General features: G+C 48.0%; 4 protein-coding genes across 4 annotated transcripts; 2 read left to right on the top strand and 2 right to left on the bottom strand.

The window, feature by feature from the left end:
- Positions 1 to 544: 544 nt before the first annotated feature.
- On the top strand, positions 545 to 1,163 carry UREG_02802 (uncharacterized protein; the record flags this gene model as incomplete). Its single annotated transcript, XM_002543240.1, has 2 exons — positions 545 to 687; positions 836 to 1,163. The coding sequence occupies 2 exons, from the start codon at positions 545 to 547 to the stop codon at positions 1,161 to 1,163; spliced, it is 471 nt and encodes a 156-aa protein (XP_002543286.1).
- A 2,443-nt stretch (positions 1,164 to 3,606) lies between these two features.
- Positions 3,607 to 4,351, bottom strand: UREG_02803 (profilin-2; the record flags this gene model as incomplete). Its single annotated transcript, XM_002543241.1, has 4 exons — positions 3,607 to 3,741; positions 3,810 to 3,962; positions 4,162 to 4,256; positions 4,339 to 4,351. 4 exons carry the CDS (start codon positions 4,349 to 4,351, stop codon positions 3,607 to 3,609), a joined length of 396 nt encoding a protein of 131 aa, XP_002543287.1.
- Positions 4,352 to 6,306: 1,955 nt separating this feature from the next.
- Positions 6,307 to 8,171, top strand: UREG_02804 (uncharacterized protein; the record flags this gene model as incomplete). Its single annotated transcript, XM_002543242.1, has 3 exons — positions 6,307 to 6,733; positions 6,774 to 7,234; positions 7,290 to 8,171. The coding sequence occupies 3 exons, from the start codon at positions 6,307 to 6,309 to the stop codon at positions 8,169 to 8,171; spliced, it is 1,770 nt and encodes a 589-aa protein (XP_002543288.1).
- A 1,854-nt stretch (positions 8,172 to 10,025) lies between these two features.
- Positions 10,026 to 15,981, bottom strand: UREG_02805 (putative translation-regulating helicase; the record flags this gene model as incomplete). Its single annotated transcript, XM_002543243.1, has 3 exons — positions 10,026 to 10,832; positions 10,972 to 13,189; positions 13,307 to 15,981. The coding sequence occupies 3 exons, from the start codon at positions 15,979 to 15,981 to the stop codon at positions 10,026 to 10,028; spliced, it is 5,700 nt and encodes a 1,899-aa protein (XP_002543289.1).
- Positions 15,982 to 16,546: the final 565 nt, after the last annotated feature.

The raw sequence follows: 16,546 nt of genomic DNA on the forward strand, positions 1-16,546 counted from the left end.
AACATTTGTGCCACCAATTCCACATTCATATTCTGCACATTGACCTCCTAGTTATTGGTGATCAGCATCATCAGATGGGACTGGATGGGGCTTGTATGGACCAAACCTGCAGACTCTTGTTCAGCACCATCACAGCCTCATTGAGCTTTTCCTACATCGGGTCCATGTATCAGTAATGAGTGGAGCAAATTGAACTCCATCTACATACAACGTTGGTGATAATGCGAGAGAGTAGGAGGTTCTGTTGGTGCTCATGTGGGCTCTCCTGGAGATAGAATGTTAGAAAGTTCACAAAGAAGCAATCTGCTGAGCGATTCTCACCATGATTAACGCGTCCCCAGAATAGCAATCCGTTCTCTGTGTTGTTCGCGATGTTGATATGCTTTGATATCAACAAGCGACACTTGAGCTGGACCAATGCACGTGACATCCAGCTTCGGCTTCACTTTCAACAAACAGCTTTCATGAAGCTGCAGGCAAAAGCTCCATCTTCATCTCATACCTGGATCATCCTCTCAGCGCCGTCCGCATATCCCCATTAGCCATGCCACCAAACGTCCCCGCGGATGATTCCCACCAAAAGCTGCTTGACCAGCTTGACATCACCCGCACACCCCGCCCATTCCGCAATCCACACTGGAAGCCATCCGCTCGCCGCAACAAGAACGTCAAGCAGATCCTCTCAGAGTCCTCGCGAAAAGAAGCTTCTGCCATCGGAACCCAAGATAATAGCGGGCACATCAACCCCCAAGAAATCGTCGGCACCGCTGCGATAACTACGGACGGATCGCAGGCTCCCACTCCCCTTGCGACCGGGGCCAAATCCTGCCGGCAGTACACCGTCAGGATCTATTCCAAAGCCCACCAATATCGCACAGGCTGCGCAGAGCTTGTCTACCCTTGTTCTCGAAAAGAACTTTAACCGGGCAATGTACGCCACAGGCCCTGCTGTGACGTACACTAACATCGAATCGGCCCCGTCGTTACATTCCGCGCAGCAGAAACATTATTGTGACATTACGGGTCTTCCCGCGCCCTACAGAGACCCGAAAACGAGGCTACGATATCATGATAGAGAAGTGTTTGGAGTGGTCCGATCGTTGGGTCAGGGCGTGGCGGAAAGCTACCTTGAAGCGAGAGGAGCGCACGTTGTACTGAAATAAGGAGGATGGGTGTGGAGTTTCAGTGAAGATTAAGCAAGAGAAAACGCCAGCGATAGCGTAAACGGGAAGATCTGCCACAGAATGACAGCGGAGCGAATTGAAGCAAAACGCAACAGCAGCTTAAGAACTACAGCATGTTTGGCCCACTAAGTCAAACCCCGTCCACCCGCCGCTATCCCTTTCGAGACAGGGCTCAAGACGACGCTCCGGCTTAATTGGGACCGGTTTGGAAGAAACCCTTCCGCGAGTTTGTTCTCCGCCTGCATATGCAATATCGACAAGTACCGATATCCCATGGGGAAGGGAAGATCAGTTACGGTGCCTTTTGAAGCTACCGTGGTCATGGCGGGTTGGTTTGAATCGTTGTGTCTGTTTGACGGGAGTGGACAAGGGCCATTTGTGGCAGTTAGCGATCAAAGTGGTTTGACAAGAGGTTCATAAATGAGGGTGTGCCTTTATCACATGCTTTGTTGATTTCATTCCTAGCCAAACTGTTCATCATTGTCCAATATCAAACCATGGTGTTGATGAAATTGTTTTTTGTGACTCTCTCGATTTTGAGAGAAAAAAGTGCCCGTGTCAACCTAGCACGGATTGGGTCTAGCGGTCCATGGAGCCAGGGGACCAAGAGCTCAACCCATCGAAAATTAATTCATCCAGATCTTGAGAATGGACTTCAGTGCTCGCGATTGCCCATTTCCTTGAAAAGAGAGCAATTTTCTTGTGATAGTGATCTCCTCTCTTGACTCCCTTCTCAAGCCCTTTCATCTCTGGCCCTTGAGCTCATGACAGCCGTATCTGTGCCAATAGCAGCGCCACATTTTTGAACCGCGATCTGTCCTCTTAACATGTATTCATGACCAAGGGTACCTATTTCCACCAGTTTGTGATGCACTCCCAGGCAGTCTAGCTGATTTCTTCTTTTTAACCATGTAGTTCCACCCAGAATGAATCGAACCGCTTGAACCGAGCTCATACCTACATACACTTTCCTTTCAACCTCAAGCTCCAAAAATCACCATACGGCGTTTGGCCGCAGTACCTTTTAGCTGAGAGTTACATGACCACACATTGCCCACCATGTGGTTGTCTGATATGCAAAGTGAGCTACCAAAGATCTCTGTGCCTCTCTCCGATGTCCTGGGTCACTAATGTTGAGAACTAGAGATCGGCGCGGTCTTCTGCACCGGCGGTACGTTGCAGTCTTGCTACCTCGGCGCGCATCATCTTGCCGAGAATTAAGGTCATTCGTCTGATTTGAATTGCATCTTAGGGAGCTTCTTTTTCTTCTTAGGCATTGTCATGTTCTTTGACAGGTCACTGTACGTTCCATGCGTTTCTTCGTTATAGCTACACGACTGACTCTTGACCTTACTAGACTTGCAATGGGAAATGTAGATGCGAACCCTTGAAACAGCCATTACCCTTTGTCTGCACGACCTAACAATCTAATTAGATCCTCTTCATCATCGGCCTCCCCCTCATCCTTGGTCCACAGAAAACCTTGTCCTTTTTCGCTCGTCGCCAAAAAATCCTAGGGTCCGTGACATTTGCCTTGGGAATCGCGCTCATCCTGTTCCGCTGGCCACTTATCGGCTTTTGCGTCGAGCTCTACGGCTTGTTTATATTATTCGGAGATTTCCTGGTTACTCTGGGTGCGTTCGTAGGAAGCATCCCCATTGTCGGGCCACCTCTTAAAAGAGCGTTGACGTGGGTTGGGTCACTTGGTGGAAGGGGAGGCGGATCGGAGCTACCCGTTTAAATATAAACGGAGCTAAATGTATCCATTTCGCGGGCGTTACAACGGGCTCAAATTCGAATTACGTTGCTATGCACAAAAACCCAAAGTGTGCAATGAGTGCGGAAAGGGCGCCTCAATATTGCTTAGCGAGTCCACTCGATGGGCTGCAGTTCAGCTGTATAGGATTGCGATTGACGGCAGGCTTCGAATTTCCAAATACCCAACAGGAGGGAAATACCACCTGAAACGACAAACGCTATGATTGCATTATGCGTTTCTTTTTAATTTCGACCTATGTATATTTATTGAAAATAATGGAGAATCAACGAAACGAAGAGACATGACCGTATTCATCTAGAATTTCATATTTTCAAAATAACTCTAAAATCAAGTATGCCTACTTACAGCATTTTCAGAAGCGAAATATGAACATGGCTGCTCTAGACGAAAAGGGTGTATGGTAACCCTTCCCTGGGGCGTGAACAGAAACCCGAGACCTAAAGAGCGTCATCGAGCTTATGGCGCTAGAAGTTTGAATCAAAAACAGATAGCCGTTGAACCAATGCTCGTGCGATCGGGGAATTAATACTCTAATTGATATACTTGAACCTAACCGCACTGCGTTTACTCGGGATTCATATTGGGACAGAATGCAATTGGATAATGTACTGCGATTCATGACTAGTATCGCCGGGAGAATCTTTAGTAGCCTAATCCGCTGAGATAATCGCCGAGGGTCTCGACGGTGTTGGTCGCGGCGCCGGGCTGCACGGTTTCCGGGTAATGTGCGATGAGTAGTGCCTTTTTCGTTTTTACAATCACAATGCCTTCTTTACCCTAAATCAGAGGGTCAGAATTTTAAAGCCTTCGAGTAATGAAATCAAATCAAGCCGGATCCAGCGTACCTTCTTGCCATAAAGGCGCGAGTCGTCTGATCGTAAAGCAACGTATTTCTCCCCGGCCACGAAAAACCCGTTAGCCTGCACCTCCTTCACTTCATCATCACGAGAAGTAGGCTTGAAGGAATCGACGATAATTTTCATCTCTGCCGGAGAGACCTGAGTTTATTAGTCTACCCGCAAAGAAAAACACATAGTGTTGTCCAGCTCAACTGAATCAACAGGGGGCACGGATGGTTGTACCGTGAATCCAGCTGAAGTTGCCCAAACACTGCTACCTTGGTTGTCCAAGATAGCCGCTTTGTCGATGTGGCCTGAGCCAACGAGACTACACAAGATTCAAATGTCAGGCGCACACTTTGTCCCTGGGCGTTGCAGCATGTTGTGACAGAGAGTTAAAGTGGCAGGGTTGGATGGGCTGCAGCTCGGAACTAAGGATCGGGACCTCGATACCTTGTATCAACATAGGCTATGAAGGTAACCCCGAGTCAGCGGCGTACCCCAAAATACACGCATAACAACGAATAGAACCAACCTTGCCAAGACATCTTGAGAGAGAATCTACTTTTGAGGGAAAGGTGAGGAAAAGGGAGGAATCTGGGGTAACTGATGACAGGCTGCAACTAGGTTTCGAGAAACCAGTGCGATTGTATAGATAGAATAGGCTTGGTAAACGAATCAAGACAAAGAGCAAAAATGAGCAGAATCGGCTTTCCGTCGGGACAGGGGGGGTGTGTTCAGTGTCAAGGTGAATTAGCCGTTGCTGCAGAGGAGATATTGCTCTTGTTGTTCTGAAGATGATCGCGATGATGCTGGAAGTGGGATGTTTTTGTTTTGCTGCTTATGTAAACAGCGCGGGGTTCCAGCTGACTCAGCAGGACATCACCGCCGAGTTCGCTCGCTTTGACAACATCCATGCAACCCAACAATCAACACCCGAACGACCCTCCAGAAAACAGATGGGATAGCGAGCTGCGAGAGCCGTGATCGATGGCACGCACTGTCCTGATGTCAAATCCACTGATCTACCAAAAACCGCGTTGTGAGCGGCGTTGGCAGGGTGCGCACTGCGCAACCTAAAACCTGCGACGCGCGAACGAGGCCACCCGCGGCTAAGGAATATTAACCAACTGACTAGCTGATGGAGCCGATGACATCGTCAACTCAAGCGTCAGTCGCAAAGGCGCGGCTTCATTCCTGGTTGGGTTTTATTTAGCGGCAGATCAAACCGTGGTCCGGCACCATTGAACCCGCATTTCGAACCTTTGATTCAACCTCAACCGGCCTTTTGAAAATTTGTTCTGATACTGACAGAGATCGGGTTTCATGTCGGTAAAATCAACTCTCTATTTGTGCTCATGACGGCGATCGGAAATTAAGGAGGAGCCTAGTCAAGACACACCGTCCGGATTGCGCACTGATCCTGGCGCCTCAGCCTTAATTCAATTCCTCTTGTTCTGGACCAAGATCCTCTGCTCAACTCATGAGGTAAACCGTGGCCATCAGTTGCTCAAATTATCCATGCAACTCGCCTGATATTATTCTTTCCGTCAACATCCCAGGTTTCCTGAGGAGACCTCGAAACTCACTCCCTTATTCCTTTACTGCCTTTCAAGAAGCGAGCGCCGAGCTCATCGACTTGTCATTATTGGTTGTCGAATTGAAAGGAAATTTCATCTGGAATTTCTTCAATAACATCAATAACCCAATCATCTTCGATTTTCTCAGTCTCGCACCCACCACCTGCAAGGCGCCCAAAAAAAATAGGAAAAAGAAAAAGGCAAAGGAAAAATTTCAGCATCGACTGATTGTTTATTGGCCCGAAAATATTTGATATTCTTCCCCGCAGCAATGGAGATGTTCTAGAAACCGGTTATTACCCGGCTAAACATCAAAAGAAATTTGGTGATCATATCATGAAGGGGGACACCACATCAATAAAATGCCCTATTATCAGTTTCACCAATGTAAGGGTCCCAATGTCAACCTCAACCATCACCCTGGTCTCATTTAATTTAAACACTCACCTATCCAGCAACCCGAACCATCAACCCCATGTCGAAAGTCCTGTTGGACTATTATTATTGTCTGCTCAGACAATACGAGTCTTGGATGATGTACGGAGTGCCTTTTGACAACCGCCGATACCACTGAATGCTCGCTTCTAGGGGACCTTGTCTTAATTGACACTCATAAATACTTACTCCGAGTTGACGGCAATCCTCATACTTCGTACTTGATAATATTAATTTGGCCCTTCAACGTCTTGTACCTTGAACTTCAGGCCTGTTTCACTTGGAGTTGGGATAGTTATACCAACTGCCTCCGCTCATTTTTCGAGCTTCAAGCAGCTCGTTCATTCCGTCTTTTTTTTTTTTTTTTGGTTGCTGATTTCTTTCTTTTCCACGTGTTTCTATTATTTTATTTTTAACTCATAGACGCCTACTTAATCATCTATGTCTTTCTTTTCTCTTGAATTCACAAAGTCATACCACATCGCAAAATGGTCATGAAGTTGCCGTTGGCGAGACCTCGGGCCCACACAACCGATGCTGGTGCGATATCCGCTACTGATGGCATAAACGACTCACCCCGTCCTGAATCCGCTCGTGAACGGTCACCACACCCGAACAAGAACTGGGCGCAGAATGCTTCTCGAGAACCGAGACGGAAGATCGTTAAGGCCGCCCCGTCTTACCGCCAGGAATTCAACTCACCGGAAGCTGAATCTACTTCCTCCTTGTCTCGTGGATCCCCGCTGCGTCTTGCGTCCGTGAATGAGTCATGGTGTGATCAAGGATTATGCACTCCTAGCACTGCATCGATTGCTCGTACGAACGACTCATGGGCGGATATACCTCCAACTAGTTCCACTGGGCTCGATGACGAGGCACAAAACAAGGATTTTGGGTCGCTCAAGCGTAAACCAAGTAGGTGGAAGAAGTTTGGGGAGCTGTTCAAGTCAAAAAGTCCGGAATCCACGCCCCGTGTCCCGTCTACGAAGTCAGTGTAAATGGTCGACACTTTTCACGGTGGAGAGCGCGGCGTACATTCCTGATTCCCAGTTATTCTGGAGGGAACCAAAAATACCGGACGCGCGCGCATGGGCGATGAGATCGCAATCACTCCCACGACATGGAGAGTTGTCAGATACTTCGACGGACTCCAAGCAAATCAACCCCACAAGGCTGGCTCTTTGGCAAGAAACTCATACAGGGCAAAAGCAATGGGAAGCATGGCCACAGGCACATGCGCACGGTTTGAAGGGCCCGACAGATGAAGTAGCCCCAACGGCTCCGCTACTTGATGTTCATATCCCCGAAGTTGAAATGGAACGATACAGTGTGATGTTTGGCTCCTTTTATGATACAACATCAAACTCAAAGCTAGCTGCGCCGCGCAGTCGAAATGATCTCGTTCCGGAAACAATGGTTGGCCACCCTTTCCAAAGATAACTTGTAATATTTACTGAATGTGCTTCTTTAGCAGCTACCCATGCGGAACGGTGCTGCCAGGCCCAGGCGTGCCACATCCCCTGCGCCAAAGTCTCCAGGCTTCAGCTTATTTCCAGCAACCCACACGAATAACGCCTCGCATCATATAGAGCCTCATTATATTTCCCGTGATCCTGTTCCATTACAAAAGTCTCACACCATGCCCGCGTCACCGGATGACGCCTATGTTGAGATAGCCTCTCGACACAAGCCCCCTTTCCAATACCCTCTAGAAACGTCGGAATCCTCCGATAGCGTTTCATACCTCTCTACAGCTCCCTCAGAAATTGACGATGGGTTCTCAGATGAGGACCACGAAACAATCAAGTTGTGCATTAAGCCACCTGAGCAAAACGAGCCGATGTGGGAGATGGTCACGCCTGGCCCAAACCCACCACGGTCTACACACGAAACACTACAGAAGCTCATATCAAAGGAGCCTGTATTGAATGCTACTGAAATCAAAACGCCGTTAGATTCAAAACCCAATTTATCAAACACCTTAGCTCCACCACCTATCCCTCTCCCATTCCAGCAGTCCTTGCATTCAGCTCGAAACACAAAGAACAGCGGCGTCACAGATTCTACTTCGCCCGGTGTATCCAAAACCAAATCTGGCCAAGTCGATTTCCACAGGTATACTTCATCGATAAACTCGGATATCGATGACTTTCAGACAGTTGAGGTTTCCATCGCGAAGTCCATTTCGGTCAGTAAGAGGAAACACATACTCGTTCCGATCGGGGGAAAGTCGAGCGCCTTTCGGTCAAATGAACGGCTAGTGGAAAGGAGGGTAGCAACACCAACGGCAGAAGTCTTGCATAAAGGCCATCGATATGAGAAATCTCGAGCTGCCGTCTTGGAAAATGCCTAACTGTCCCCCTCCTCTTTCCACGTGAATGCTTTGAAGACTAGAGCGTTTTGAAATGGTTTGACCCGATGATGTCAAATCCTCGTTAACCTGTTTTATTATCGTTCCTATTTTATTTTCAAATTACGACCGTCCAGACCGCGGGATGGGCCAGGCGGCACAATGTTTCCATTACATTTTCTCTGTATATCTAGGGCATAGCGATGTCGTTCGATTCGAAGGAATGTTGAATATGCTACGAAGACACTGCTTTGTTTCTTTTTTCTACAAGATACATATGTCATGGGAGGGCCTTGATTGAAATCAAAGGATGCATCGGACCTGTTTGCAACTATATACTGTGTTTCCTTCTGTATTCGCATTTCCTTACTTTCTATCATTAGGATTTATGAGAAAAGGGCAAAAAATCACCATTAACTAATGTCACTCCTTTCCTTTTAGAATAGACTTAATTGAACTGATTGTACACATTCATACGTTGTTCCTCCTTCTATGCGTTTCGAAACGATGATCTGCAGCTAACTAGTTAACGAATCACGAAACAAGCCGGGTACCCCGTACCTGTGACATGTTTGCGCAATGCCTAGTTAATATGATGGACAGGACATGCATGCATATATGTTGAGTTGCTTCCTGTGTCGGGGCATTATCAATCCCAAGAAACATACAAACCATGATCGCGAGTGAGCTTAATTAGTCCTAGCTAGCCACTTTTCAATAAAGTAGCTGTAGGCCTTCAACCGGATCCAATATTTTGATTCCAAACCAGTCCACGAAAACAGAACCGGGAGGGTTGATATTCAACGCCGAAATTGCCGGAGGTAACTAGTCTTGGATACCGAGCGAGGACCACGTCTTCACCTAAAAAGGCATCGAGGCGACTTTTCGACCATTATTCTACCGTACGTTGAATGCCGATCTTATGTTTGACCTTTGGAATTGGCCGCGTCGTTCTCGAACCCGCTCAGACGAAGGGGCCATGACGGAACCTGAACCTTTCGAGGTTTGGAACAAAGTCAAGGGTTCCAGGGAGCATGCCGGTGCCGAACCTTAACTGAAATTCCCATCCAAGGGTGCTTCGTCGTAAGCAGTTAGCCGGGAAGTTCACTTGCTCTGACGGGCCTAGATGATTCACGTTTGCAAAGGCTTCACTGATACAAGGATTCAGCGAAGGAGAAAAAAGAGTTTCTCCTTCTACATACATCCGTTTCGAAACCGGTCGGCAGGTCCCACTACCGGGGCCTCAGCTCTGCGGTTGAGCCAGTTCGTCCGCTTTTGGTTTTGGGGCCCAAAGGACTTTGGGGCAGGGGTCGACTCCGGAACTCTTGAGGCTTCGTACTCGCGTACACGGTTCCTGAGCTGAGCTCGTCAGCTGCGGACAAGGTAGCAATGGGCATGGATCGTGCCCAACGGATCCGCTGACCTGGTTACCGGCGAAGCGAGGGAGAACAGGGATATAGGGCCAACGGCGGATGAAGGCCGACGGCCCGATGTAACGTGTTCATAGCGGGTTTTCTGGGGAGATGTTGTGCGTTTATTTCGATGTGTGACACAGACCAGGGCAGAGTAAAGTTCTGATTGTGATTTGCTGCTTTCTTTGATGCGGAGATGGTTATTTTTGTTGGTTTCTTCAAGAAGAGTATCATTTTTTGAAAGGCAACTGAGACAAGGAGTGAGTCAATCATAAGAATGTCTCGATAAGTTTCATTTTGTCAACCAATGAGGCCTGTGGAGAATTAGATGCTCAACCTCAACCTGCGGACCGCAGTATAGGACTCGATATCTTTCTCACTAGGACACGTTCGGTACTGTTAATTGGTAAACCAGGCATTGATGAATGCACGTGCGATATCTCATTCAACAACGAATTTCCCATTCCATTCCTGGATACGCATCGCTCACAGCCTTCACCTTGATTTTACCCTTCAAATCATTCATTCCCCTTGTCCCTTGCTCCCCAGAGAAGAAATTTAACTTTGCCCGTGCGGTCAGGTTCTGCTTCCCGGTACCCGGTCTATTTATACCATTACTAGACCATGAAACGCGCTTCAAAGCTAGCAGCTCGCCTTCATTCCCAGAAGTCGCATCGCCGGTAACGATGATAAACCAGCCTTCTGTTTGTGGCTTTGGGAACTTGGGCGCATAGATGCGAATTCCTTCCGTGTCCTGCTGGCGAGATGGTCGCTGCGAACTTGGTCTTGGAGATTGACGTGCCAGCTGGACGACCAGACCTTTGTCGGTAAATTCGGTAACAGATACCTTGAGATTAGGTAAAAGAGAGACTGTTTTCGTAAATTGGGTCGTTGTCGATTGATCTAGGTGTAACGCTTGTGCAACATTTTTGATCTCCGACGGCGGTAGCGAAACTAGTTCTTGAAGTGTTTTAGGGATTTTCGTAGAGTCTATGCGTTTATCCTGTTCAAATTCCGGAATTACGCCTGGTAAAATCGATAACGGATGATCGCCTGGCCACCTGGCGGCCTTGATGCTCTGCAGCAGCGTCATCATCATCCAACAGGCCTTGGCATAGCCTAATTCAGCGAGAACGTCAATGCAGGCTTGAATAACACGAATCCCTTGGTCGAGTACCGAAGTCTGGTCTCCAACGTAATCAGAGATGGGAAGGTCAATGCGAGACATAAACGCTTGCAGCAAGAGGAATGCCTTGATATGTGGGTCTCAGAGCGGCATATCCGTGCCTATGGCAGAGATGGGCAGCGGTAAATTTCGCGCGAGCTCGCCGTTTATTAATCTTCATTGTGACGAACAGGAAGCTCATCGAATTCAGTCGCAGAGCACATACAACCAAGAATGTCCGCGAATGTAGGATCCGGTTTCGCGTGCGACATCCAGAACCGAATTGTTTTGTGGGAAGATGTAGTAGTAACTCATGATCTTTCCATAGGGAGTCGGATCGACGTATCCCAGTGGCTTCGTCAAACGAGATACAAGACGAGTTTGCAAGTTCACCCAGAGACTTATCGACCAGCTCGATCATAAAGGTCGCCGCCATCTCCTGGGCAGCAATGGAATTGTGCTCCTCAGCGGAGATCTCAAGGCCATAATATGACGGATTCTTGTGCAAGCGTCGAAAGAAAAATGTCCATGTCAAATAGTCGAGTGCATCTTGCTTGGTTGTGATTGTGCCAGCCGACACTTCTGCGCCTAAATGGTCATCGAGCACCTTGTGCAAAGTAGATTCTACCGGGAATCCAGTGTGCAGGAAATGCTTGTAGAACGCTTTCTTTGCGTCTTGGGTAAAGATGCGTGCAATACCCGAAGAGTCGAACTGCGGACGACCGGCACGACCAAGCATCTGCAATACATCCGTCAAGTCCATGTCTCTGTACGCCTCTATCTTTGCATCAAAGAACTGCGTTCCTTTCACCACGACAAGATGTGCTGGTAGGTTCACACCCCAAGCAAGGGTGCTAGTAGCGATAAGGATCTGAATCTTATTGTTGGCGAAAAGCTCTTCTGAGAGCTGTCGATCTGATTCGACCAATCCAGCATGATGAAGCCCGATTCCGAAGCTTAATGCCTCCCTCAAAGCGTCATCTTTAACCCGAGCGAGATTGGCCTGCAAATCATCCTCCGACATATGGACAAACCGTCGCGGATCATCTTCCATGCCACAGAAATTTATCAAGTCCTTTGCAGTCAGACGAGTTTGCCGCCGAGAAGCCACGAAAACGATAACAGGTTTGTCTGGGGAATGATTCTTGATAGCAAGGAAAGTTGGGCGGTTCATCGACTGCATTAGCGGACAGAAGCCTCGCTGCTCCGGGAACCCGTCGATATATATCTCCAGTGGAACGGGTCTAACGGAGTGCCGGAAATTGTAAAGGCCCTGTTTTACACCGAGCCAGTCTCCGAGATCAGTAGCATTAGCGCATGCGGTGGACATGCCGAGCAAGCGCACAGAGCCCTTGTTTTGCGATGCTATATAGTTCATTCGAGAAACAATGATTTCCAGAATGGGGCCACGGTCACCGCCCAACAAATGGATTTCATCGATAATAACCAAGCTAACCTGCCGCACGTATCCTCTTGTTTGCCAACTTCGAGAAATACCGTCCCATTTTTCAGGCGTGGTAATGATCATGTCTGCATTGCGGATCGTCCTTGTATCTGGCGTGTTATCACCAGTCAATTCGACTAGTTTAAGTCCGAGTGGAATAGCTAATCTGCGGCGCCAGTCCTGTACACGTTCTCGGACCAACGCTTTCATGGGCGCAATGTAGACGATCTTCGATCCAGGTTTCTCACGGAAAGCCCACCACATAGCAAGCTCTGCGGCAACAGTTTTACCGCTCCCAGTCGGTGATCCTAATAAGACATTTGCTGATGTATGATAAAGGGTATGGAAAATTTGGGTTTGCATGGGGTTAAAAAATTGAAACCTTTGTCCATATATCTCCTCGAGGGATGGATTTTTCAATGCAGAAATAGGCAACGGTTGAAGGTCAAGCAAGTCAGTATACACACTCACAGTGTCTGGTCGAATGAGGTGTTGAAAAGATACTGGAGTCACGGTTTCGGCCCCCAGCCATCGATCAGATATTGCCCTTACATAAATCTGGCTCGGAAGAGGATCAGAGAGAGGAATTGTAAAATTCAGTTCATGGTGGTCGTGGAGCTTTTTCTTGTTTAGGATGAAGTATTCATGGTGATAAATCTCAGATGTCTCCGAGTTTTCAACCCATACCCAGAACGGCTCTGAGGTGCCGTGATGCCGTACATTCCAAACGAAATCAGGGTATAGATAAAGGCGAATGCGAAGAACGTCCCGATTCAAAGGAGCAATTTCAGCTTCGATACTTACGGGTTGGAAAATTGTCCAACAGTTTCGAAAGCACATTTCCCATCCCGGTTTGTTATGGACGAGTTGGCCGAGCTCTGCCGGTTCCATATCCCGCATAGACTCGACCGAAGAGGCAGGGAACCTCTCATCCAAATTCTTCAAGATGGGACGTGGCAAATCAAACTGATAAAAAGGATGTTGAAAGGGCCAAAATTTGCTTTTCAAATCGATTTACAGGTCGAGAGAAGTACTTGGCATTGATATCCCCCAGCGTCGATTTAGTGCGATCATGAACAAGGAGCGGCAGATGCGGGCAGCATTTTGCGCGACATACCCCGTATCGGATACCAACGCAAAGTCCTCCACGCGAGCCCGAGATATGTATGATTGGAGTAGAATATTGGTCTTCGCGTGGGGACTATCATTTGTGCCTTCCACCTCAGTTCGTAATCCCTCTAATCGAAGCCTATCGAGCTCCTTGAACTCATTCTCCCGTGACTGAATATTGTCAAACTCGCCGCTCATGCTAATCATCTTCATCACGTCTGCATCGCTCGCGTTAGGGTTCATTATCGTGTTGAAAATCTCCACGCTTGTCTGCAAAATGTAGTATTGACTAGCAATTCGCCCCACGTCCTTAGAACGGAGCTCCTCAGTACCCTCATTGAATATAATCATTTGACTCTGCTGAAGAACACGGGCGGCTTTGATGATTAGATCCCGACGGCGTTGGACGAGATGGGGGTCATCACGAATTTCAGACCAGTCAATTCCGTATGAATGAGGGTTCCGCCTCATTCGGACGAAGAGGTACGAATAGCCAAGCCACTGGACCCCTTCTGTGACCGAGGTCACCGTTCCTAAAGAGATCTCGGCGTTGAGATTGTCAACGAGCTTGCGAGAGAATCTTGATTCAATAGGCTCCTGAGAAGTAATTGCGGAAATATAGTGCTGTAGCTTGTTGTGGGTGGTACAGATAAAGCCGATCCCCGTATCCTGAAATTGAGGCCGCCCAGCTCTTCCGAAAATCTGGAGAACATCGAGAATTCCTAGGTCGATGAATTTACCCTCCTGTGGGTTGTATAACTGGGTTCCTTTGATCACTACCGCAGCCGCCGGGAGATTGACACCCCAAGCCAGTGTAGCCGTACAACAAAGAACCTTTATAACACCCTCGGCAAAAAGCCGTTCCATGAGGTTTCGATCAGACCTGGGCATCCCAGCATGATGGGTTCCCAGACCTTTTGGGACCAAATCACGGATTTCCCGACCACGACTTGTTTTGAGTTCTCGTAATGCTTGAGAGTAGTTTTCATGATCTACCGGGCTAAGCAAGTCTGAGCACTGCTCATCCGCCGCCATTTGCGCTATAAGTCTCGCTGTATTCACCGTATCTTTTCGTGAGTGAACAAAGACCATGACTTGATGACCCTGTTCAAGCATATCGCGAACCTTTTCGAACGTGACCAAATCCAGATTTTCCCGAGATTTCTTCGATCCTGGATCTCCTTTAACGCCGACAAAATGTTGCTCCAATGGAACCGGACGGAAAGAAGCATCAAAATAAAATAGCCCGGCCATCCGATTGACTTTGAGAAAGTCTGCAACATCCAGGTAGTTGGGAAGGGTTGCTGAGAGCCCGATGATACGAATCAGGGACTGTGTGCTCTCGACCTGGCGCTGAGTTCGAGCAACTAACGACTCAATAACAGCCCCTCTCTCGTCGTGGAGCATGTGCACTTCGTCAATGATCAACAGGCGCACCTTTTGCACCAGTTCCGTATCACCAGTGCTCTTACGGGTCACGACGTCCCACTTCTCAGGGGTCGTAACGATTATTTGAGTCTGTACGATTTCTTGCTTTGTCAACTGCATATCACCGGTCAATTCTCGGACCTCAATTCCTAGCCACGCTAGGCGTTTCCCTAGTTTTTCTGTCACTTCTGCCGCCAAAGCCTTCATTGGGGCGACGTAGACAATCTTGAACTCATCCGTTTGAACGAGAAATTCAGAGGCATCCGGTTCTTCTAGTGGGCTGGGAAGAGTATATCTCGCAACCGTATTTAAAATCGTAAGCATAGCGGCATCGGTTTTACCGGCACCAGTGGGAGCACAAATGAGCATATTCTCGTTCGTTTTGTATGCAACATCATAAAGCAGGCTCTGCATGCGATTCAAAGTTTTGTAGCCTTTGAACGTGCCTCTGCACAAACCGTCCATTTCGGAAATCGAAACCAATTTCTGCCCAACACCCAAAGTCCCAACTTTGGCGGCAGGAATAGCGTATTCAGTATAGCGCGGCTCTTCCCTGTGAGCGCTACCGACGGGAAGACCGTATTTTCTACCATTGATAGAAAGCGTATTCCCCGCGTCGTAGGTTTTGTAAACGTGCGGGTAACGAGGACCTTCTCGATCTTGCTTCAAAGCAAGCTTGGCATGCTTGTGTTCATAATCTTGCTGTCGAAGGGCCTCCTCTCTCTGGGCTTTTGTTTGTAGTTTTGACAGAATTGGGTCGTTCGGCTGTGAAGGAGACGATAAAAGCTCTTTCCGATGAGCAATAAGGTCAATAACAAGATCCAGATCATCAAAGCCAATAATTTCAGCGAGGGTCATTTGTAGCTCCTCGTCCGAACTGTCAGTTGAGAGGATGGCGTTCAACTGCTGCTGTAATTCCAGGGCATCTAATCCTTGCATTCGCTGTGCGATCGACTGACACTTCCTTCCAAGCCAGATCTGGTCATAGGAGCCATCCGATGAGATTACTGGTTCTTCCGGTAAAGGGACACCATTAATGTCGTCAAAGTCGTCGGCAGTATCTTCATCGTCGCTAATCATATCCCAAATGTCGTCTGTAGATGCAGGCAGGGAAGAAAAGTCCTCATCACTTAGGTTTAAATCAGCGCCGTACATATCGGCATCATTTGGCACCTTTAGACTATCTATTGCATCTTTCATGGCCTGTAGTTGGGCGAGCCATTGTGACTCAGACAGGGCAGAAGAGGAAGACATGGCGGAGTCGGCTCTATAAGTATCTCCAGGGCCAAACTTGAATAACCAGGTCTATGGGTATCAATTAAATAATAGATTTAAATCCCTGGGTTAAACTTGCATCCATCCCTCAAGACTGGGAGTTTCAACATCTGCTTCATTGATGTTGATGTGAAGTCAGAGTGCGATGAACTAAGCACAGGAGAACTTATGTCAGCGTTTTTAAAGCAGCCAGAGTTGGCGCCAGACTGAGAAACGGCTGCTTGATGTCATTGAGAGAAGACAGAGTGAGGATAACTACGGAGTAATTCCCAGGCTGAAGGTGAAGAGACAAGTGATTGTGTTAGAAGCCACTGATACAACTAGCTAGCTAGGTAGTTAGTTAGCTAACTAGATGACAGCGCTCCCACCGCACCAGCAACGCCATCACCACATGGGATAACTAGACAGGAGAGCAGCCACAGCCTCATCCCAACCCGCCATTGAAGGATCGCATGTGACTCTGTGAACTACAAGCGGAACAGGCACCACAATACTCTTGTAGCTTCCACCAGCACTCTACAAAGCACAGTGCTCGTCACTTAAT

Source organism: Uncinocarpus reesii, genomic scaffold, assembly GCF_000003515.1.
Source record: "Uncinocarpus reesii 1704 scaffold_1 genomic scaffold, whole genome shotgun sequence".
NCBI lineage: Eukaryota > Fungi > Ascomycota > Eurotiomycetes > Onygenales > Onygenaceae > Uncinocarpus > Uncinocarpus reesii.